The sequence below is a fragment of the Periophthalmus magnuspinnatus genome, chromosome 20 (assembly GCF_009829125.3).
Source record: "Periophthalmus magnuspinnatus isolate fPerMag1 chromosome 20, fPerMag1.2.pri, whole genome shotgun sequence".
Taxonomy (NCBI): domain Eukaryota; kingdom Metazoa; phylum Chordata; class Actinopteri; order Gobiiformes; family Gobiidae; genus Periophthalmus; species Periophthalmus magnuspinnatus.
The window spans coordinates 23578401-23602090 of record NC_047145.1 but is presented as its reverse complement, the minus strand read 5'-3'; the positions used below and the strand labels follow the sequence as shown (position 1 = coordinate 23602090).

Sequence of the window (23690 nt, the reverse complement as noted above, 5' to 3'; positions counted from 1 at the left end):
AAGAATAGCACTTTGTACTTTATTTTTGTTTGTACCTGTTTGCCTGTACTGATCCTTTTTTTGGTTTCTGTAATGGGACAAGGGGAATTCAGGATGGAGGAGTGTAACAGAGACTAAATGGTATTTGATTCCACTTGTCATTACGTTGAATTGGGCACATGTATTTTAATTGAGTAGCGCCCTCTTGTGGTGACTGGTAGTGATAAGTGCCCCTGGCTCCGTGAGCATGTTTCCAGTGAATGGGAGTTGGACACGAGGTCACTGACTTTAGCTGTTTTTATAAATTGTGTATTTCTTTTTAATTATTCATTATGTAATGACCGCCCAAGTGTAAACATTAATTATGAAATCTGGGACATTTATGAGCTAATATTTATACAACATATGAGTTATTACACAGTAATGGACTGTTACACATGTCTGTTGACTGACTGTTACACTTTTAGATGCTAATGTGACTTGTTTTCGATGTAGAGCCGTGGTTTCAGGACCAGTATATATGTTGATTGCACACATCAAACTACGAAGAACCGCACCGTGTACTGGCCATTTATTCACAACACAACGTAGATAAACTGCACGACAATCGAGGAACTACCCGTCTATATTCGTACATAGACGGGTAGTTCCTGCAACAGCGCTGCACTTGTGCACTTGGCTGTGCACAAGTGCAGCGCGGTGAAACCGCACGAGTATAAAGTGTAATTACACATCCACTACAGTAGGTGGCAGTTGCGCTCTCATTGTCAGGGTGTGCACAGGAAGGATTCACTCTATGGTGTAGGGTTTGTGCGCGAACACAGCAAAGAGCAGGAGACAGTGAACAGATCGTGAACAAAGCAGTGAACAAACCTCAAGGAAAAATATTTAACAGGGATGAAAAGAAAGGCAGAAATAGAGTGTGTCTTCTGTGTCTAAAAATATTGCCAGTGGACAGCATGAAGCCAAATAAATGAAGACGTCACTTAAGGACATTACACCCCAGTCACGCTGAGAAGATGACAAGAGTTTTTTCAATGAAAACATGCTGAATATTGCCAACAATCAAATTGTTTTATTCATTTTTGTCTTGTTAATGCTTGTTAATGAAGCTGATCAATGAATTTATTATTGTTTACTGACTTGATTTAATAAATAAAATCGGGCGGGTGAAATGTTTTCTTCTTCATGGTGGTGGTGGGGGTGGGGGCACTGATTTAGTATAATATGTGTTATGGTAGGCCACTGATATTTACACTCTTCAGCATCAGCACAAAACTCCAACAGAGGGTAATATTTAGTTTGGGCTTTATTTGAAGACTGAGTGGCCCCGTGTGGACTGTGTCTAAAATCACTGCTTTTTGTTGTTTATGTGTTTACATTTATTTATTTTTTTAACCATCCATATCTACCCCACAATATAGTACAATAATGGACGTGGTTTTGTCTATATCAATAATAATTTGACTATTTCCAGTTGATCTAAACGTCCCTCTACTGCAGTACCACGGGCGACCAGTGTGCGGCAGCAACACGCCACGCGGCCACAGCGAGTAGCGCCGAAGGAGCGAGTTTTTACCAAGACAACCAGCTAGGAGGGAAAAGAGAGAGAAAACAGAAGAAAGTGACCAAACCAAACGGTTTGTAAAATGTCCACAGGCCAAAATCTGAGAGCTTTGGTGGAGGAGCGTCTGACTGCGGCTGCTGAAGACAAATGTGACTCGACTCTGAGCCCGAGAGTCGTTCTGTCCAGAGCCGGTAAGTCTAATGTGTCCAAGCCACGTGTTAAAGCGTCTCTGTGAAATGAGGACAAAAAGCAAAGTCTATATGAACAGAACTTGTAGAACTTTAGAGCTCGGGAAGTTAAAAACAACACAAATGTGCCGTACGTCCATAGACACGCATTAGCAACAACAATACAAGTATAAAAGAGCCGTGTAACAGCCCGATAAGCTGCTGCTAAACACATCCATCACATTATAGTATGTGAACACTTTTGAATGAACGCTAAGGTTTGTATTTAGCATCTTCAAACATCCATTGGTTTAACATTAGGGGAACTGAATATTCTGTGTGACGACACAATCCTGATCTCAAAACGTTTGGATTTGGACTAAATGGACAACTTCATAACAAATAATATGTATGTTTGTGTTTGTGTAATTGTCATCTTTGTTTGCCCATTGTCTCCTGCAGGTGTCCACATGTCCCCTCTTAGTCCTGGTCTCACTCTGAAAGAAGAAATCCCAGAGGCTCCACAGATTAAAGAGGAACCAGAAGAAGAGCACATCAAACAGGAGGAAGAGGAGCTGCACATGTGAGTCCCATCACTTTCAACACGATTTATTATAAAATATGATCAGATTAGAAATACATCTGAATTCAGGGACATTTAAGAATAGCCAGAAGTATAAAGTGCTAATTGAATCCCATGTACAGGGTTAGCAGGTTTTATACATAAAGTATTCTTATGTAGACACAGAGACTGACTTGTCCTCAGAGGACAATTGTTCTAAACTTTTTGTTTTTGATTTATGTAGATTTTATTTTATTTTCTTCAGGTCTGTCCCTGAGTCCAATGATGGCTGTGTGAAGACAGAAGAGTCCTCACTGCCTCAACGAAAAGAAACTGATCACAGAGAGGACACACAGGGAGAGGACAGCAGCTCACAGACACATGTCCACAGAGAGGACACACAGGGAGAGGACATCAGCTCACAGACACATGTCCACCCCGAGACTGAGGGAGATACGGAGCACTTTTCTGACACTGACAGTGGTGAAGACTGGTGTGCTCCAATTGACTATTCAGCTGCACAGATGGAGACAGAGGCGGATGGAGACCACTACAACCAAGTCCAGATGAGAGCCAAAAGCACCACTGCACCAAACTCAGGTCTGTCCCCCAAATACAAGTCTGCACCAGAGACCAGAGACACTGTGGACAATGGGGACGTGTTAGGAACAGCTGAAGGAGCTGCAAGGAAGAAACACCAGTGCTTGGTTTGTAAAACGAGATTTGGCTTAAACAATTTTAAAAGACACTTTAGAGTTCACAGAAGAGAGAGACCTTACAGCTGTTCAGTCTGTGACAAAGCATTTACTAAAAAGAGTAATCTCACAGACCACATGAGAACACACACGGGAGACAAACCTTACAGTTGTTCTGTTTGTGAAAAAGCATTTACTCTAAAAAGTACTCTTACAAAACATGTGAAAACACACACAGGAGACAAACCTTACAGCTGTTCTGTCTGTGAGAAAGCATTTACTCGAAAGAGTACTCTCATAGACCACATAAGAACACACACAAGAGACAAACCTTACAGTTGCTCTGTCTGTGAGAAAGCATTTACTCTAAAGAGTACTCTCACAAAACACATGAAAACACACACAGGAGACAAACTTTACAGCTGTTCTGTCTGTGAGAAAGCATTTACTCGAAAGAGTACTCTCATAGACCACATAAGAACACACACAAGAGACAAACCTTACAGTTGCTCTGTCTGTGAGAAAGCATTTACTCTAAAGAGTACTCTCACAGATCACATGAGAACACACACAGGAGACAAACCTTACAGCTGTTCTGTCTGTGAGAAAGCATTTACTAAAAAGAGTCATCTCACAAAACATATCAGAACACACAAGAGACAAACCTTACAGCTGTCCTGTCCGTAATAAACGACTTACCCAGAGCAGCATTCTGATAAAACAGAAGTCACACAGCAGAGAAATAGGTTCAACAGAGCATGACAAGGTTTTGGGCTATGTTTGTGTTACAACAAAAGCCCGTTGTTTAAAGATGAGATTGTGTTATTGTTATAGTATAATGTACTGTTAAGATTAAAAAAATAAATAAATGCCTACCCACTTTAAACTAAAGCAATTTAGGTAATATTGTGATGTGAAGCCATAGTTGACCAACAGCTACATTTTTAGTTAGAAATGTATACAGTTTATATCCATTATATTCTTTTTCTTTTTCTCTCTGTCCCCCTCTCTCTTTTTCACCTGACACACACTCAAAATGTGCATGAAACTTTCACCTCTCTTAAAGAGAGGATAATTCTATGGAGTATTAACTGCTAACACATGACATATTTACATCACCATGTTACTTTTTATCCATCCATTTTCTCCCGCTGATCCGGTGGCAGAGTCTCGGGGGCAGCAGTCTAAACAGGGACGTCCACACTTCCCTCACCCCAGACACTTTCTCCAGCTCTTCCGGTGGGACCCCAAGGCGCTCCCAGGCCAATTGAGAGACATAGTTCCTCCAGAGCAGGGGTGTGCAAACTTTTCGACACATGGCCACAATGGGTTCTAAAATTGTACAGAGGGGCAAGGATATATGTATGTATATATTACATTAGAGATGGGCCTGTAACATGTGGCAAAGCATGAATATGCAAGACTCATTGTACAAATTATTTTCCAAATACATTCTTTGAAAAGGCGACTTCCCAGAAAGGCTTGCTAGCTTTTGCTAATTTGAATGCCAGCAAAAAAAAAAAAAAACTTGCCTTGGTACTTCACTCTTGAATCACTGTTTGCCAGTGAAAAAAATGTTGCTGAGTCTCTAAATTGGCTGCCAGCCTCTGAGCCGTAGCCGCCCGTTTCTTCGTTGACTGCTTGCTAGTGTGGTTGGCGTGCTTCGTAGCAAAGTGACGGCTGACATTGTACTCTTTGAAAACTGTAAGTTTCTTAGCATATTAGGCATACAGCCTTTGATCGGACTTCAGTGAAAAAATATTTTGTTGTCCACTCCGTATTAAACACTCAGCGCTCACTATCCACTTTTCTTTTCTTTGATAAGCTAATTTTTGCTGAAGGGCTGATAAGAGAATAAAAGAGTAACACACGCAAACAAGGTTGATGTAGCTTTTGGGGAAACGTTGGCATTACAGGGGAAAGGTAAACTGAACAAGGTTTAGCCTTAACTATTTTAATACAATTTGGTCACGTTCGGCCGGAGTAATAAGCCCAAAGGGCCGTGTGTGGCCCCCGGGCCGTAGTTTGCCCAGCCCTGCTCCAGAGTGTCCTGGGTCTTCCCCGGTGGGACATGCTCAGAACACCTCTCCAAGGAGGCGTCCAGGAGGTATCCTGAACAGATGCCACCTCAGCTCCTCTCGATGTGGAAGATCTACTCTGAGCTCCTCCCGTGTGACCGAGTTCTTCAGCCCGTCTCTAAGGACAAATGACACGCTGGAAGTTTTCATCTAGTCACACGTGGACAGAGGTGTAGAGCATCCAGAACATGTAAGTAAAAGTAACATTACTGCAAAATAATATTACTCAAGTAGAAGTACAAAGTAATAGTAAGAGTAGAAAAGTATTTGAGAAAACGACTACTCAAGTAAAAGTAACTGACAAAACATTAAATAAAGTACAAAATCTGGTATTTCAATGGACAGACACAAAAAAAGACAAACTAAATCATATCTGAAGGAGCTGCAAGAAACTGTTGTGAAATTTCTAATAGTAAAACCTTTAAAAATATAAAATCAACAGAGAAGTTGTCTTGAATCAAAGAGTCTGGTTTATTGAATCGATTGTGCACAAGTGTCAAAGAGCTGTTGTCCCTAATAGTGTCGTCTCGCCCTCAGCTACAAATGAACATACAGTGAATTTATACCATCAGAACAAAAGTACCACTTTAGTCTAGTCCAAGTGACTCGAGGCCACTGGATGCAACAAACGACATAAACCCGTGCAAAACAAGAGATGGTGTTACAAAGGTTGGGTGAAAGAGATCCATAAGAATACAAGTAAAGATTTAGGGTAAACAAGGCCATAACAATCCCCCTCTTGATAATAATAAATCACATTTATTTTTAATCAATTCAAATCTTAAAAATGAACAATGAGAGGTCAATCAGTTTCGATTACCACTAGGCCTCTGCACCCGATCAGTGGGTGCGGGGCTGTGGGGTCGTGCACGAGGAGGTCTCCCTCGTGGCTTGTGTTCGCTGGAACCCACCAGTGTTGAGACCTGCCAAAGGGCCTGGCCCGTTATCAGTGTTGGGACAGTGTTAGAGCAGCGTGTCCCTTCACCGGCCGTAGTGGTGGGGGCAGTGTTAGAGCCCACCCCTTGTAGCTCGAGAACAGAGGAGGGAGCAGCGTCCAAGCGTACCCCTCGTGTAGAAGCACAGGTGGGGGTAGAGTTTAAGTGTACCCCTTGTTGCTCGAGAGCGGTGGTGCAGTTGGAGCGATTCATCCTCCCTTAACCAACGCTCACAAGCAGAAACGACTCTAGTGGGCCCAGAAATACATGAAGACACATTTTCAAACAGTCTTGTTCACTGATGAGTGCAGTGCCCTGGATGGTCCAGATGGATGGAGTGGTGGACGGCCACCATGTCCCAAGTAGGGATGGTATTAAAATTTAGACTCACGATTATTTTGACCAAAATAATCACAATTAATGATATTATCACAATAATTATTAAACAGAGGTTTACAGTTTTAAAAACTGTCACTAAAACATCGATTACTGTACAGTTTGCACGTGTCTGATCACCTTTGTTTTTTTGCTGCAAGTGAAATTAACAATAAATGAATAATAAATGTGTCAATTATATAACTCTTCACTATAAAAAAACATGAACCAACCCGAAAAAGCCTCTAGAAAAAGGATTTGATAAAGGATATGCTGCATCGCAGCCACCAGCTGTGCAAAATGCTGTTTAGCTAGAGTTAATCTAGCGATAGCAAAGTCGACACAAACACACATCATTATTCATACAAATCCAAACTAACACAAACTACATTCAGTAGTTTATTTCACATGGTATGTTACTTACAATGGATATTTTCAGCTCAACTTTGTCAGACAAAGCAGAACGGTCTCGTATATGTGCATGCAAGTTGCCGGTGTTTGCTGTCGGAGCCGTATCTCTTTTTCGGCAGGCTCTGCAGATTGGTGGCTCATCTCGCTGATCTTGTGTTTCAAAGCCAAAATAATTCCACACGTCAGACTTCACCTTCTTGAATGGAGGATATAAATGTGTGGCATCATCCGGATGCAGATCCACTGCCCACGAGCCGCGACGTGACTGAGGGCGATGAAGAACCACCCCCAATTCAGAACAGGCACAGGAGCTAGTTTCATTGCTATGATAGAGGGCCTCCCCTAACATCTAAACATTGTTTTGAAGCCTGAAACATGAGGCAGTTTGGTGCCATAAAGGCGATTATAATGTGCCATAATCACCATTATTAAAAAATGCCACAAGCGATCAATTGCGGACATTTTTGATTGAAATTAGCTATATTATCATATATCGTCCCATCCCTAGTTTAAACAACTTGCTCTTGTAAAAACATCAATATCATAAATCATTTTACAACCTCACTTTAGCCAACAGGGCCACATTATAATGCACCACCTATTTTGATACCGTTATTGTGTCTGACTTAAGATTCTTGATGTCTATACAAAAGCTTGTGACCGCATCTTTCTGTATTGTGTGTTATACAGCCGGTAATAAGTATACATCTGTAGAATACGCACAGTATCAAGATGCAATGTGGGATTTGTGCCATCAATAGTTGAGTTCGGTTGGTGTTGCTGATGTGGTGAGGACCCTCAAGGTGAAGTCTGCTTAGGGCCCACTAAAGGCTAAGACCGGCCCTGGTTGGGAGGGAGTACTTTTATTTGCAGGGTCTTTTGCAGGGTCTTCTATTTATTGTAACTTGTGTGAGGCGCATGCGCACTGGCCTCCTCCGCGTGTATTGCTGTTTGGCCCGCTGCCTGCGCGCTGCCGCTGCTCGTCCTCGTCCACTTTAAACCTGGTTTAACCTGATCCAGCGCCGACCTGGACCGGACCGAGCCGTGCCACGGTAAGCCCCCGGTCTGTCCCGGTGCTCGCGCTCTCCGATGCGGTGCCGGGCCCGCGCTCCCTCCTCGGCCCCGCTGCAGTGCTCGGCCCCGGTCTGCGCGCACTCGAGGCTCCGGGCCGCGGCTCGTCCGTGCGCCCGGGCCCGCGCCTGTCCCCGGTCTGCTGCTCGCTCCCTCCGCGCACTGAGGCTCCGTGCACTGAAGCTCCGCGCACTGAGGCTCCGTGTTCCGCGCTCTCCGCCGGGGCAGTGCGCTCCGGGGACGCTCCAGCGCCATGTTCGGTCCCTTCTTCCTTCGCGGAGCTTTAACGCCATTTTGTGCCCTTCTTTAGCCACAGTTAGCCTTCAGTTCTGCACAAATAAGGCCTTATACACATCTCTGCAGATATGTCCATCTCATCCAAACCGAACCACGACCCTCAGCACAGTTTTACACTAAATCTGAATTATGCATTCATAAATGTACCAAATCCAAGCTTAAGTCAAAGCGAAGCTCGTGCACAGAACCAGGACCAAACTCCGCCATTTCAACAAAAAAAATGAATTCTCCAAAATACAGCACAGAACACAACTAAAACACAGTTTGTACAAATGTGACTATAGTTTGGAGTATTTTAAAATTTCTGTCGCTCTTTATTTGAATAATGTATCCCATTGTCCGTTTTACAGTCACATAATTGTGTTTTTTCAATGAACAGCGTTAGCATAACTTTTAGCCTGTTTAGCTCCTAAGGCTAAAAACACGGCGCTGTGTTCAGACTAAACTCCTGTGAACTCCTCTGTCTGCGCCCGGACACAGCTCTACGGGCTCTAAACTCACTTATTAAACTGTGTTTTTGTGTTAAATCCTCGTTTGTCCAGTGGAAGGACGTTTAGTCCTGTCTGCGCCGCGCTAACTTTACGGCTGCTGTCATCCTCTGCTCCTGTCACATTTACACATTTACGCATTTACGCACAGATTTGGGTCATTTACCGCTGATGTTTAACTGAAATACGTTTTTATGTCGCGTTTTCTGGGCATTTAGGCCCAAAGCTGCGGCAGATGACGAGTACGTCATGACGCACCAAACACAAAGCTCCAGTGGATATTTCCATAAATCCAGACGCGCACATGAGCTGGAGTCAGACTGTTCCCTCTGATGCCTGGTGCTGGTCCTGGTCCTGGCCCAAACAAGTCTGTTCACAAACATTTAAACCTTGGTAAAATAAACGCACAGAAGGACAAAGGCAGGCAGTTTGACCCGTCTGTCTGCTCCTAAATCCGGCTCGTCCGTGCGCCCTGAGCCGGTCCTCTTTGCGCTCTGGCCCGGTTCAGCTCGTTTCAGCCCGGTTGGAACACGCTCCGAGCCGCAGGGTCTCTGGAGGTCCGATCTCTGGTCCAGACCCCGGTGCGAGTTTGAAAGATCCACATGCACGCGCACTAGAGCGCGTGTCCGCGGGGGTCTGAGGTGCGCGCGGCTGGGTGTGCACGCAGCTCCTGGACCGTGCACGAGACAGAGCGGAGTTTGTGCCTTTGAGCCAAACAGCAGAGAACCAGCGACTTTACGTTTAGTGAAATAATGAACAAGATCGAAATAATAATTATCAATAAATCAGATATTTTTAAACAAATGCCATTTATGAATGTGTTTATTTACAGCGGGTTCATTGTGACAAGTAAAAATAAATCACTACATAATTGTCATATGTTTAAAAAATATATATTTGTAAATTAGAATAAAATTTATTTCCGTTTCAGTTATACAGTAAAGTACAATTGTGACAGTATAGTAGTTTGAAGAGTTTGTACTCAGATTTGAATCAATAAAAAACACGAGGTCAACAATGATACCAAGAGTTAGGGTCAGTTAACAATAAAGTACAACTTTTTTTTTCTCATAAATGAGTAAAAAGTGTACGGCAAAAGCCAAACTTTGTGACCAAAATCAGACGGGTAGATACTGCCTTCATCTGATTATAAGACGTTTTTGTCATGTGAGTACTACTGGTATGTCTAAGCCTCTGTGAGGGAGTATGTGAATAGATTTGAATTCATAGTTTACAGTTGATGTCATCAACATTCTCTAGTGGTTTGAAGCTAACTTGAGGCACTGCTCTATCTGATTGCTATTTTAAGACCATAAAGAACAGACCTAGCTGAGCTATTACAGGTGAGCTGCTTTACTGTTCAACAAGTCCCTCTCAAATAACATTACTGTCACAAACTAGCTAACATTAGCCAACAGTTTTTCAGTTAGTCACTCTCACCTTTTTGTGTAAAATCAATCTCCTAAACAGGACCATGAACACTCGGATTGATCACAGGCTCCTGAAAATGTGTTGTTTAAATCACTTTTGTATTTTCTCTTGAGTTTTCAAAATATTTAAACTTTTTGGACAGTGTTTGCTAATGTGTGCGTTGTGTCACCATGGTAACTACTGAACATTCCACCGTAGAGGTACATGTAGAACACATGTAAAACACCTCCAGCATGATGGCACTGCAAAGTACTACGTATTTGCAGCTGTGTTGCCATGGTGATGAGCTGCTGTTGCATCTAATGCTGCTTTTATTCTGGTACAGATGTGTGAGACGGTGAAATATGTGGATGAGGAGCACAAGAGCGTGTTTCTGAAGCTCCTCAATGAGCAGCGCCTGGAGGGAGAGCACTGTGACATTGCTGTGGTGGTGGAGGATGTCAAGTTCAGAGCTCACCGGTGTGTGCTGGCAGCGTGCTCCAACTACTTTAAGAAACTCTTCAAGAAACACGAGGTATGGAGTCTAACCCACAACCTCTGTGTTGTGTATTCAGTGTTTTATATTGTACTTTATCACCAAAGAAAGTTCCTAGTTTGTGAGTTGTGTTCACTGACAATGGCAATAAAAGTCTTCTGATTCTGAGCAACATACTCAGACCCTAAACCACAAGCTCCTCACTGAGAGGAGGATACAGAATAACCACTCTGTCACAGTAATACAAGGAGGACCGCACACTCCACTCAGAGAGATCAGGAGTCTAACCCACAACCTCCTCCTTGAAAGGAGACAGGATAACCACTCTGCCACTGTGTTTGCAGGTGGATAACTCATCAGTGATTGAAATAGACTTCATTCGCTCAGACATCTTTGAGGAGGTGTTGAACTACATGTACACGGCTCGAATCAGCGTCAAGAAGAAAGATGTTAACCTAATGATGTCATCAGGACAGATCCTCGGCATCCGTTTCTTAGACAAGCTCTGTTCTCAGGTATCTCCCCTTTAACCCTGTACCCTTTAATGCTCACACTGCCAGAGCTATTATCCCCTGTCTTCAGATCTTCTGTTTTTTTGGGGGGGTTTTTGGCATGTTTCAACGCCTTAACACTTTGATCAAAAATGACACTTGATAACCTCTTTATGATTATCAGAAGTTTCTGTTTTCTACTATTACTTTTCACATGTGTCATCCTTATAGTTGTTTTTTTTTTTTTTAATATTCATTTAAATCAAATATTCTGATTTCTCATTGACTTACTCGGCACTTCTGCAGTATGTAGAATTAACCACAAGATGGAGCCAAAGTGTCTCTTACTTACACTTCTACGTAAGTGAAAGCACTACTCTGTCTAAAGCTGTTACTCAAGTTAGACTTAATCTGAGCTGAACACTATCAGAACAGAAAGAGCTGGTGTAGTTGGAAGTATCTCACACATAAAATTTTAATCACAAGTTAGTTAGCCTAGTACAGGTACAATCCCACCAAACCAAGTCAAAACTAAACAAACGTAAAAAACTATGTTCCTGATTTTTGTTTTTCAGAAACGTGACGTCTCAGAAGAAAAGGACAAGTTTCCATACGACATTGTGAAGTTGGCGCTCCCGCCAGAGGCCCAGCTGCCCCCTGACGCAGAGGTACTCCCACAGACTGTAAATATGTATGGACATAGCTAACCTGCTACCTGACACGTTCCAAACAGGAAGTGAGCATTGGTGCAATTTGTCTTCATTGACTCTGGATCCAGTTAACTTTCTATTGAAAAAACATTGCCCCTCTCTCTGTAACTGCTGCTGTCAGGCTTGTCATTTTGGTCTTAAAATATTTGTTTTAACCCACTCTAGATGATATTTCACAATTTTGTCCCTGATTTCAAGATATGAACATTAATAACAGAGCACTCAGGAGCTATAATGGCTAGCCTCAATGAGCTTCATTTGGAGCCAAACCCTGTTGGCGACGTCACACTTCCTTAGTCCACGTCTTTACACAGTCTATAGGTCCTCCCCACATATCTCCAGCTAGGTACTACTGACCGTGATTCTAACCAGATTTGGAGGAGGGTCCAGCTAGCAGCAATTATGGCACAACTAATTCATAATAGTAACACATGTAAAATAAGTACATAAAACATCTGAATTGAAGATTTGAAATTGAAAGACATAGTACATAAAAAACACAAAATAACTTGTCTTTTACTCAACAGTAAGTTTGAAACCTGTATGATTGACAGGTGCTGGGGGATCATGATGACCCACCCTCTGATGACCTCGTAGAGTCCTCGTCCAATCAGGAGCTGGATAAATCCCCCACTGCAGCTTTAAGAGTCCAAGAGGCTATACTGAAAGAGCTCGCTAACGAGGACGTGCACAAGGTAAAGCTATAGCTATACAAGAGCAGAGCCCGAGGAGCAGACAGGAGCAGCGTGTGTGTATGTGTCTGAGTTGTAATGCTGGCATGTGTCCTCCAGGTGGCATGTTACGACCAAGACGTGGACATGGAGGGCGGGGCCAAAGAGCTGGAGGCAGACTCAGGGACTCAGACTTTGGGCTTTGGGGGGGACCTCGGGGGGGTGAAGGACGAGCAGCCCGCCTGGAGCAGTGACATGAAGCTGGAGTACCTGCTGTACGGAGCCAGGGATGCACTGAGCTGCCACGTCTGTGGAAAGGGGTTTCTCGATGAGAACAAGCTCCGGTGAGAACGCAGGGGGCAGGGCTGCTGTCTTGAGACTGTAAGAGCTGGTGTAACAGGGAGTGACATAAACATATGAAACAGTTGACAAAAGATCTTGTCATTGCTCGATTTAGTGCATTTTTTATTATACTTTTTTAAACGTTTAGTCACACGTGTGTCCCAAAGGACGGTATTAGAGTTTTCTGTTTTTACAGAAGTCTGTCAGTCAGCCTTTACTCAGCTCTGCTCTGTTTCCTAACCTTTTTTTAACGGTTTAAACACAGATTTTTCACAGACCCTGAGCAAGTATTTGTCAGTAAAACAGTTTATACTCAAGAGTCAATTTGATCCAACCTATCTCAAAACTGTACAAAGTATGGTTACTATAGCAATTTCAGCGCCAAAGTATGGGAATGCTCAGTTTGACAAACCAGCCAAATTGGGTAATGACAGAGCTGCAGGATTAAGTTCAATGGGCACTATATCCCATTTCTTTATGTCTGATACATCTATGTCATCTACCTGTACAGAAAACACCGGTCATACACCGGTCATACACCGGTCATACACCGGTCATACACCGGTCATACACCGGTCATACACCGGTCATACACCGGTCATACACCTGTCATACACCTGTCATACACCTGTCATACACCTGTCATACACCTGTCATACACCTGTCATTATACCTGTCATTATACCTGTCATTATACCTGTCAGTGCCAAATATGGTAATGACAGAGCTGCAGGATTAAGTTCAGTGGTCACTTCTTTATGTCTGATACACACCGGTTGCAACCTGTCTGCGCCTGTCTATCATCTGTCTTTCACCCATCTCTCACCTGCCTCATCTGTCTGTCCTGTCACACCCGTCTCACCTGTCTGTATGTTTCAGGAAACATGAGAAGCTTCACTCTGCAGAACGACCGTTTGGCTGTGAGATCTGCACCAAGGCCTTCACCACACACGCACACCTCAAAGGTACACATACCCCTGTACAGAATACACCTGCCATACACCTGTCATACACCTGCCATACACCTGTACAGAATACACCTGTGATGCACCTGTCATACACCTGCCATACACCTGTACAGAATGCACCTGTCATACACCTGCCATACACCTGTACAGAATACACCTGTCATACACCCATCATACACCTGCCATACACCTGCCATACACCCGTCATACACCCGTCATACACCTGTCATACACTTGTACCCCTAAACTCTACAGCCACACCTGAGCCTTACAGATACAGGTGCCTGAGATCTGGACTAAAATACACCTGCAGTCACTGATGGGAAGAATATTTTGAAAATGTATTTATTTACAGAATACTGAACACCTGCATTTAAATGTATTCCATTACATGGGCCAATCAGAGTACTTTATTCTGAATACTGGACTACTGTATTCTGGATACTGGAGTACTTTATTTTGAATACTGGAGTACTATATTCTGAATACTTAGAATATTTGCACACAGACTTACATTTAAATTATAGAGTAAAAATGCAACATTATGTCTTCATGTCTGAATCACAGTTTGTTCTGCTTTTATTAATCACTAATGAGAGGAAAGATCTCGCATGGTTCACTACACGAGCAGCGTTTTCTATTTTTCTCACTAATATTTTGCAGTTTGAACCCTAAATTGTGTGATTAAGTACTGGAATGTATTCCTTTGATTTTAGAAAAGTAACTTTATTCTGAATACTACCAAATGAGAAAATAACCAGAATACAGTTACGCAAAATGAGTCTTCTGAATACATATTCTCGGTACGTCCTTCAGTTACATTTAAATACACCTGTACTCCTAACCCTCGCCCCACACACACACACCCACACAGACTTTAATCCCAGTAAAAATCAAACAGAAAGTGAAACATCTGATAAGCTGTGCATGTGTGATTCTGACCTGTTCTGTTCCTGGTTTAGTCCTGGTTCTGACTTGGTTTCTGACTCTGTCCCCAGAGCACTTAAAGATCCACACTGGCTTTAAGCCATACAGATGTGACGTTTGTGGGAAGTCATTTATTCGAGCTCCAGACCTGAAGAAACATGAGAGAGTCCACAGCAACGAGAGGCCCTTTGCCTGCCAAATGTGTGACAAGGTAGTCCTGATGTAGACCTGATGTAGACCTGGTGTAGTCCTGATGTAGACCTGGTGTAGTCCTGCTTTAGACCTGCTTTAGACCTGGTTTAGACCTGGTTTAGTCTTGGTTTAGTTCTGCTCTAGTCCTGGTTTAGACCTGGTCTGACTCTGATTCTTTTCAGGCATTCAAACATAAGTCTCATCTGAAGGATCACGAGCGACGACACAGAGGAGAGAAACCCTTCGTCTGTAATTCTTGCTCCAAGGCCTTCGCCAAGGTACAACGACTACAGTACTATGAATATTACCAGTACTATAAATACTACCAGTACTATAGTGCTATACATACTACCAGTACTATACTGCCAGTAGCATAGCACTATGATACTGGAAGTGACAGTCAGACATTAGTTTACTTGCAGTATATTTATATAATTGACACATTCACGTGTCTGTACAGGCGTCTGACCTGAAGCGTCACGAAAACAACATGCACAGCGACAGGAAACTGTCTGTTCATGGAGACGAACTACAAGCCGCCGCCTTAGCCGCCGAGGAGTCCCAACTCGAACAACATCTGGAGAGTATCGCCTGCTCCTGAGACCAGAGACGAGAGACCAGAGACGAGAGACCAGAGACACCAGAGACACCAGAGACACCAGAGACACCAGAGACACCAGAGACACCAGAGACACCAGAGACACCAGAGACACCAGAGACACCAGAGACACCAGAGACACCAGAGACACCAGAGAGACCAGAGAGACCAGACCTCCATGGGCAGTCTGCTTTGACTCTGCCCCTTCACTTTTTTAATTTTCATCAAAATGATAAACAAAACTGAACTGAACAAACTGTTTATTATAAATGAAGATTGAAACTTGGACCTGGTTTAGTCCTGGTTTAGTCCTGGTTTAGTCCTGGTTTAGTCCTGGTTTAGTCCTGGTTTAGTCCTGGTTTAGTCCTGGTTTAGTCCTGGTTTAGTCCTGGTTTAGTCCTGATTTAGTTTTAAATTCTTTATAAAAAATGTTACACTAAATTATGTTCAAACTTTGACAGAAGTGTTGTTTTCTGTTTCTGTTAGAGCTGTAACTTTGTGACTGTGATTTTTGTAAATAAAATTTCAGATATTGTAAATAGTAATTAAAAAATGTGTTTTAAGCTCCACCTCTTTGTGTTTTAATCAGAATCAGAAGACTTTTATTGCCATAGTCTGTGAACACAGTTCACAAACTAGGAACTTGCTTCGGTGAAAAAGTGCAACATAAACACACTGAATAAATACAAATACAAATAAGGGCATGCACAAAGTTAAAAAGATATGCTTAAAAAAATCAAATGAAATACTTAAAGGGAGAAAATATATACAACAGCAGCATCAGAACAACAGTGCAAACATGACTTATTAAAGTGACCAGTGTTATAAAGTGTCCAGTTTAGTGCAGATATCATAAAGCGTTCATGAGACAAACGGCTGAGGGGAAGAAACTGTTCTTATGGCGAGAGGTTCTGGTCCCAATGGACCGTAGCCTCCTGCCAGAGGGAAGTGGCTCAAATAGTCCATGTCCAGGGTGAGAGGTGTCAGCTGCTATACGGCCTGCTCGCCCCCGAGTCCTGGAGACGTACAGGTCCTGTATAGATGGAAGGCTGCAGCCAATCACCTTCTCAGCAGAGCGCACAATGCGCTTCAGTATCTGTCTGTCCCTGGCCGTGGCCCCAGCGAACCACACAGTGATGGAGGAGGTGAGGATGGACTCAATGATGGAAGTGTAAAACTGCACCATCATCTGGACTGGCAGCTTGAGTTTCCTCAGCTGCCGCAGGTGGAACATCCTCTGCTGGGCTCAAACCCTGGCCTCTGCTTAAGCTCCACCTCTTGTGTTTAGGACATGATGTGAGATTTTAACTTTTTATTTACTGATTGATTCTTAGGTTTTATATTTTATAAAGACAACTTTCCATAACAGTTCTGTGGCTAGCACTCATGCTTCATGGCAAAAAGATGCTTGGCTCGATCTCCTGGTCGCCCAGGCCTTTCTATGTAGAGTTTGCATGTTCTCCCTGTGTCTGTGTGCAGTTTGCATGTTCTCTCTGTCTGTGTGGAGTTTGTATGTTCTCTCTGTGTCTGTGTGGAGTTTGTATGTTCTCCCTGTGTCTGTGTGGAGTTTGTATGTTCTCTCTGTGTCTGTGTGGAGTTTGTATGTTCTCCCTGTGTCTGTGTGGAGTTTGTATGTTCTCTCTGTGTGTGCAGTTTGTAAGTTCTCTCTGTGTCTGTGTGGAGTTTGCATGTTCTCTCTGTGTCTATGTGGAGTTTGCATGTTCTATCTATGTCTGGCTGGGTTTCCCCTGGGTACTCCGGTTTCCCCCATCAACCCAAAACATGCACAGTAGATCAAATCCTCCAGTTGAGGTCGTCCTGACCCCTCTCCAGCTCAAGATCTGGAGAGGGGTCCCTGAGCGCAGCACTGTGAGGCTCGCTGATCCTGAGAAGCTGTGCCAGCTGCAATGAAGGATGGGTCAAATGCAAAATACAAATTTCACCCAAAATGAAAAAAAAAATGAAAAAAAAAACCAACAGGCTTTTATTTAGTCTCTTGTTTGGCCAAAAACACTGGGGTTTTAAATTAGAGCCTAAATGGATTTCTATATAAAATGTACTGTAAAAAATACAGACTTTGAATCAAAAAGTATCTTCCTGTGTACACCTTAAAAACACACAAACTCAGCCCTGATCATCATCTCAATCTCATTCAAATTCAGATTAAATTAAAATTAAATTAAAATAATTTTTTGAAAATCTGTCTTTTCTCTTGTGGCCTATTGGTGGGGCCAAGTTAAAATTTACTTAAAGATTTTGATTTATTTTGAATTAAATATTTAAAATCTGTTTCACACATGTTTGTTGCTCCTCTCTCCTTTGCTCTCTCTCCCTCTTTTCTCTCTCCTCTTTCTCTCTCTGCTCTCTCCCTCCTCTGCTCTCTCTCTCCTCTACTCTCTCCCTCCTCTGCTCCCTCTCCTCTGCTCTCTTTCTCTCTTCTACTCTCACCCTCCTCTGCTTTCTCACCCTCTTCTCTCTCTCTCTGCTCTCTCCTTCTCTCCTCAGCTCTCCCTCTTCTTTCTCTCCTTAACTCTCTCTTCCTCTTCTCTCTCTCTCCGCTCTCTTCCCCTCCCTTCCTCTTCCTCCCTTTCCCTCTCTCTCTCTCTCTTTCTCACCCTCTTCCTCCCTCCCCCTTTTTCTCCTCTCTCTCCCTCTTTTCCTTTCCCACCCTCTTCTATTCTCCCCTCCTCTTGTTTCTTCTCCTCCCTCTCTATCCCTTCTTCCCTCCTCCCTCACTTCCTCTCCTAGTTCCCTTGCTGCAGTCCTTGGCTCATCGTCGCCTTGTTTCCGTGGTAACAGCGATATTCGACTGTTTCACTCCCACAAACAACACATAAACCATCACCGGATTTAAACCGGACCTAAACCGGACCAGAGACCAGACCAGAGACCGGAACATGGATCATCCGAGACCAGATTTAGACCAGGATCTGGGTCTAGACCGGGAATTGAGTCTTGCAGGATTTGAAGAGGATTCCCCCAGAAAACCCTGAGGACACTGCACCAACAGAACCACGACTGAGAACTAGGACTAAACCAAGACTGAACCAGGACTAACCCAGGACTAAACCAGGACTAAACCAAGACTGAACAAGAACTAAACCAGGACTAAATCAGGATTAAACCAGGACTGAACCAGGACTGAACCAGGTCTGAATCAGGTCTACACCAGGACTAAAGCAGGACAAAACCAGCACTAAACCAGGCCTGACCAGGACAAAACCCAGACTATAGCACGACTAAAGGAAGACAAAACTAGGTGCCAACCAGGACTAAAGCAGGACTGAACCAAGGCTGAACCAGGACTGAGCAGGGTCCATGATGAGGAGGCTGCAGTGGGATGGAGGCTCTCTGAGGGTAAGTGACTAGGGGCCGTAGAGGGGACAGGGGCTCTGGTCTCATGAGGAGAGTGGGGCTGCTCCTAAAATACAGCTGTTTCACTGGTTTTGGATCAGATGTGGGATCAGTCCGGCTCCTCTGGGTCTGATCCTTTAACAGTAATGATGATACTTTTTAAGACACCCAAAGTCACTTCACAGTTTCCTGCACTACTCCCTTCACACTTTGTAGTGACACTCCTGTAGCCACAGGTGCCCTGGGGCAGACTGACAGAAATAATGTGATGTCACTTTGTTCTTACAGCTCCAGGTGTAACAAACTTCTTATGAACTGTTCCTCTGCTGCAGATCGGGGGCTGAGTCCAGGTGAGCCTGGGGGCGGAGTCACCTGTCAGGGGGCGGCGTCACCTGCAAGGGAGTGGAACCTGCCGGTGACCTGTTGCCGTGACGATGATAGCAACAGGAGGACTGCTGCGAATCAACGCACGCCGCCAAGACTCACTCCGTTCCAAACCCCGAGTCAAACCCAAGAAGCCCCGAAAGAAGAGGTACTAAAGATTGGATTTAGACCTGGTTTAGATCTAGTTTTGACCGGGGCCTATAACCTATTCTTACTGTCCTGATAGAGGAGCAGCTGTGATAAAGCTCTGCTTTCATCTGTTCACACTGGATAAACAACTAAAAGATTTTTTTTTACAGATGTGTCACAGTAAAAACTGTTTATTATTTAAAAGGAGCAGTCCATGATTAACACTGTAATGCTCTCAGCTGGTTCAACATAAAAAGGAGTCATTTTTAATCATTATTTGAGTAATTACCAAAAATATTTTAGCCAGGACACCTCAAAGGGTCACCAAAAGTTCACTAAATGACTGTAAAAGTGGATTGTTATATTTATAATGTTCTGAGGGAGGGCGCCCAGACCCCCACAACTTCAACAGTTTGCACAAAGACACAAATGTTATTCAGCTGGACACCCCTGAGTCTACATGTGGTCCAGTCAGAACACTGCACCCATTGAAGGCTCTGATGAACAAGCTACATTACCCCTCCTACTAATGTGTTTAGTGCAATTGTAGTCCTCAATCGTCCATGTTTTATTCCTGTTTAGTCCAGTTGCATTCCTCTTCCAGTCCTGGTTTAATCCTGTTTTATTCCATGTTTAGTCCTGTTTTAGTCACGTTGCAGTCCAGTACGTTGCAGTTTAGTTCTGGTTTAGTTCAGTTGTAGTTCTGGTTTAACCGACTTGTAGTCCTGGTTTAGTCCTGGTTTAGTCCTGGTTTAGTCCTGTTGTAGTTCAGGTTTAGTCCAGGTTTAGTCTTGGTTTAGTCCTGGTTAAGTCCTGGTTTAGTCCTGGTTTAGTCCATTTGTAGTCTAGCTGTAGTTGTCCATGTTTATTGGCCTGATTCAGTCCTTGTTTTGGTCCAGGTACAGTGGATTAGTCCTTGTTCAGTCCTGTTGTGGTCCGTGTTTAGTCCTGGTTTTGTCCTATTGTAGTCTTTTTGTATTACTGGTTTAGTCCTGGTTTAATCCTAATTTAATTCAGTTGTAGTCCTTAGTCGTCCATGTTTGTAGTCTCATTCACCCATGCCACCCTGTAGGAGACAGGAGGTGGTGGTGGTCCCTGGGCGGATCCAGGTCTGCTCGGTCTCGGGTCTGGTGGCGGTCCTCGGGCTCCTGATCCTGATGGTGGGTGGAGTCCTAGCGGCTGTTGGGTACTGCCCCCAGGACCTGCTATTCAAGGAGCGACCATCAGGGGGCGTAAACAACTCCTCTGCAGCCACACAGGTCAGTCATATGCCCTCTCACCCTCTCCCTGTGTGTTGGATGCCCTACCATTTCTTATGTTTTTGTTTCAGGTGGAACTCGTTGAAGGGTTCAACTCCTCTCACAACTCCTCACTCAGCCTCATTCAGGCCCTTCTGCAAAGGTTAGTCCCGGTTTAGTCCTGGTTCAGTTCTGGTTTTGTTCTAGTGTTAGACCTGGTTTAGTCTGGGTTTAGTCCGGGTTTAGTCCGGGTTTAGTCCGGGTTTAGTCCGGGTTTAGTAATCATTTAGTCTTGGTTTAGTCCAGGCTAAGTCCTGTTTTTTCTGGTTTACTCTTGGTTCAGGCCTGGGTCAGTCCTGATTCAGTCCTGGTTGAGACCTGGTTTAGTCCTGGTTAGTCCTGTTTCAGTTTTGGTTTAGTCCTGGTCTAATCTCGGTTTAGTCCTGGGTTAGTCCTTGTTCACTTCTGGTTTAATCCCAATTCAGTCCTGGTTTATTCCTGGTTCATTCTTGGTTTAGTCCAGGTTTAGTCTAGGTTCAATGCTGGTTAAGTCCTGGTTTAGACCTGGTTTAGTCCTGGTTAGTCCTGGTTCATCCTTGGTTTAGTCCTGGTTCAATCCTGATTTAGTACTGTTTTAGTCCTAGGTTTGTTCTAGGTTAGTCCTGGTTTACCCTGGGTTAGTCTGGGTTTAGTCCTTGTTCAGCCTTTTTTTTGTCCAGGTTCAGTCCTGGTTTAGCCTTGGTTTAGTCCTGGTTTAGTCCTGGTCTAGTTTTGGTTTAGTCCTGGTTTAGACCTGGTTTGGTCCTTGTTTAGTCCTGGTTTAGTCCTGGTTTAGACCTGGATTAATCTTGTTTTAGTCCTGGGTCAGTCCTGGTTCAGTCTTGGTTTAGTCCTGGTTTAGTCCTGGTCTAGTTTTGGTTTAGTCCTGGTTTAGACCTGGTTTGGTCCTTGTTTAGTCCTGGTTTAGTCCTGGTTTAGACCTGGATTAATCTTGTTTTAGTCCTGGGTCAGTCCTGGTTCAGTCTTGGTTTAGTCCTAGTTTAGTGTTTTAGTTTCTTCTCTTGTTCTGCAGTGATAAGTACTGAATGAATTGTGGTTGGTTTATTTATTTGAGTACTGACTTGGTTCTGACCCGGTTCTGGTCTGGTTCTGGCCTGGTTCTATCCTGGTTCTGTGCAGGTTCCTGGACTCAGACCGGCTCAAGGTTTTCGGGCCTCTGGTGATGGGCGTCGGCATCTTCTTGTTCCTTTGTGCTAACGCTGTCCTGCATGAGAACCGCGACAAGAAAACCAAAGTCATCAAGCTACAAGATATATACTCCACTGTGATAGACCTGCACCAGACCAGAGACCGAACCAGAGACCGGACCGGGGACCAGACCAGAGACCCAACCAGAGACCAGACTAGAGACCGTACCGAAGACTGGACCAGAAGCCAGACCAGAATCCTGTCCCAAAAACTTGCCCAGTCTCCAGACCAGAGCCGGCAAAACCACAACACCACAGCAGAACTATGGGAGAGAGTGAACGGAGACATTCACAGTGACACAAAATGGCCACCTAGGAAAGGTGGTAGCGTTAAGGAAAAGAGAGAGGAGATAAGGGAGCAAGGATGTCAGGAGGGAGGTGGCAAGGAGGGAAGAGACAAGGAGGGAGGAAACGAAGGAGCTCAAGCAAAGTGGTGGACGAGGAGAGGATGCAGCTTGAAGGAGAGAGGAGACAACGAGACAGGAGGCAAGGGAGCGCAAACAAAATGGTGGACAAGGAAAGGAGGAAGTGTGAGGGAGAGAAGAGAGGAGACAAGGGAGCAAGGAGGTAAGGACGGAGAAGAGAAGGAGCTAGGAAATGAGGAGAGAGAAAACAAAGGAACCCAGTCAAAGTGGTGGACAAGAAGAGGATGCAGTCTAAAGGAGAGAGGAGACAAGGAGATAGGAGGCAAGGAGATAGGATATGAAGGAGCGTTGACAAAATGGTGGACAAGGAAAGGAGGTAGTGTGAGGGAGAGGAGGGAGGAGACTACTGAGCAAGGAGGCAAGTGGAAAGGAGCCGAGGACAAAGGAGACAAGGAGAGAGGAGACAAGGAGAGAGGAGACAAGGGAGCTCAAACAAAGTGGTGGAGGAGAGGAGGGAGCATGAGGGAAGGGCGGGAGGGACAGAGAGAGAGGGAGGTGTTCAGTGTCTTCCACGAGCAGTGGGTGGGCGGGGCCTGTATGGGACGCTCTCTCGGGTACTCTTTGCCACATGGCTTCAGTCTCCACCGTGTGCCGTCCCAAAAATGCCAAAGACCAATCACAGATGGCGAGATGAAAGTGACCAATCAGAGCGCAGAACAGGAGCTGGACACGGCCAATGAAAGCGTAGAACTGGAGCTGGACACCTCCTTCTCTCTGATTGGCTCGCGCTCCTTCTCCTGCTCTCTGATTGGCTCCCAGAGGCCACTGCTGATGATGTCACGCTCCTCGCTCAGCCCCACCGCCCATGCCAACCCATTGTCCAATCAGAGGCGAGGCAGCATGCTCAGCCACGCCCCCTGCATGTCCCCGGCCAATCGCAGGAGCAGCTGCATCTGAGACCCACCCACCGGCAGAGTGGTTAGCCCTGTGGTTAGCCTGTATGTGGCAGAGTGGTTAGCCCTGTGGAAGAGTGGTTAGCCTTTGTGTGGCAGAGTGGTTATCCCTGTGGCAGAATGGTTAGCCCTGTGGTTAGCTTGTGTGTGGCAGAGTGGTTAGCCCTGTGGCAGAGTGGTTAGCCCTGTGGTTAGCTTGTGTGTGGCAGAGTGGTTAGCCCTGTGGTTAGCTTGTGTGTGGCAGAGTGGTTAGCCCTGTGGCAGAGTGGTTAGCCTGTGTGTGGCAGAGTGGTTAGCCTGTGTATGTCAGAGTGGCTAGCCCTGTGGCAGAGTGGTTAGCCCTCTGTCTGTGGGTGGACTTGGTCTTCCTTTAGACTCACTGTGATCTAAACCTCTGCACTTTCACTAAAATCTCAAAAGTCATTTTCAAATTTTATGCAAAAATCTGTCAACTTTTACTTTGAAATGTGAATTGTTCTCTGTCCCAGATTATTTTTGCATGTGGTGGTTTTATGTCACCTTTCTCACTGTAAAAGGTTTTAATCTAAGATGGAGGACACAAGGATGAAAATTTTGCACCGTTGCCATAG

General features: G+C 44.4%; 2 protein-coding genes and 1 long non-coding RNA gene across 3 annotated transcripts; all 3 read left to right on the top strand.

Annotated features, from left to right (window-relative positions):
• The first annotated feature begins 1628 nt into the window (after positions 1-1628).
• On the top strand, positions 1629-3814 carry LOC129457260 (zinc finger protein 391-like). Its single transcript, XM_055230314.1, has 3 exons — positions 1629-1737; positions 2176-2296; positions 2541-3814. The coding sequence occupies exons 1-3, from the start codon at positions 1629-1631 to the stop codon at positions 3655-3657; spliced, it is 1347 nt and encodes a 448-aa protein (XP_055086289.1). The 3' UTR covers positions 3658-3814.
• A 3548-nt stretch (positions 3815-7362) lies between these two features.
• LOC117388023 (zinc finger and BTB domain-containing protein 14-like) lies at positions 7363-15998 on the top strand. Its single transcript, XM_033985469.2, has 10 exons — positions 7363-7821; positions 10382-10570; positions 10876-11046; positions 11598-11690; positions 12287-12427; positions 12524-12747; positions 13625-13710; positions 14712-14851; positions 15015-15110; positions 15293-15998. The coding sequence occupies exons 2-10, from the start codon at positions 10382-10384 to the stop codon at positions 15431-15433; spliced, it is 1281 nt and encodes a 426-aa protein (XP_033841360.1). The 5' UTR covers positions 7363-7821; the 3' UTR covers positions 15434-15998.
• Positions 15999-18697: 2699 nt separating this feature from the next.
• On the top strand, positions 18698-20442 carry LOC129457241 (uncharacterized). The gene is made up of 3 exons (XR_008649156.1): positions 18698-18787; positions 19117-19316; positions 20370-20442. It is a non-coding gene; the product is annotated as an uncharacterized LOC129457241 (long non-coding RNA).
• The last annotated feature ends 3248 nt before the right edge of the window (positions 20443-23690 follow it).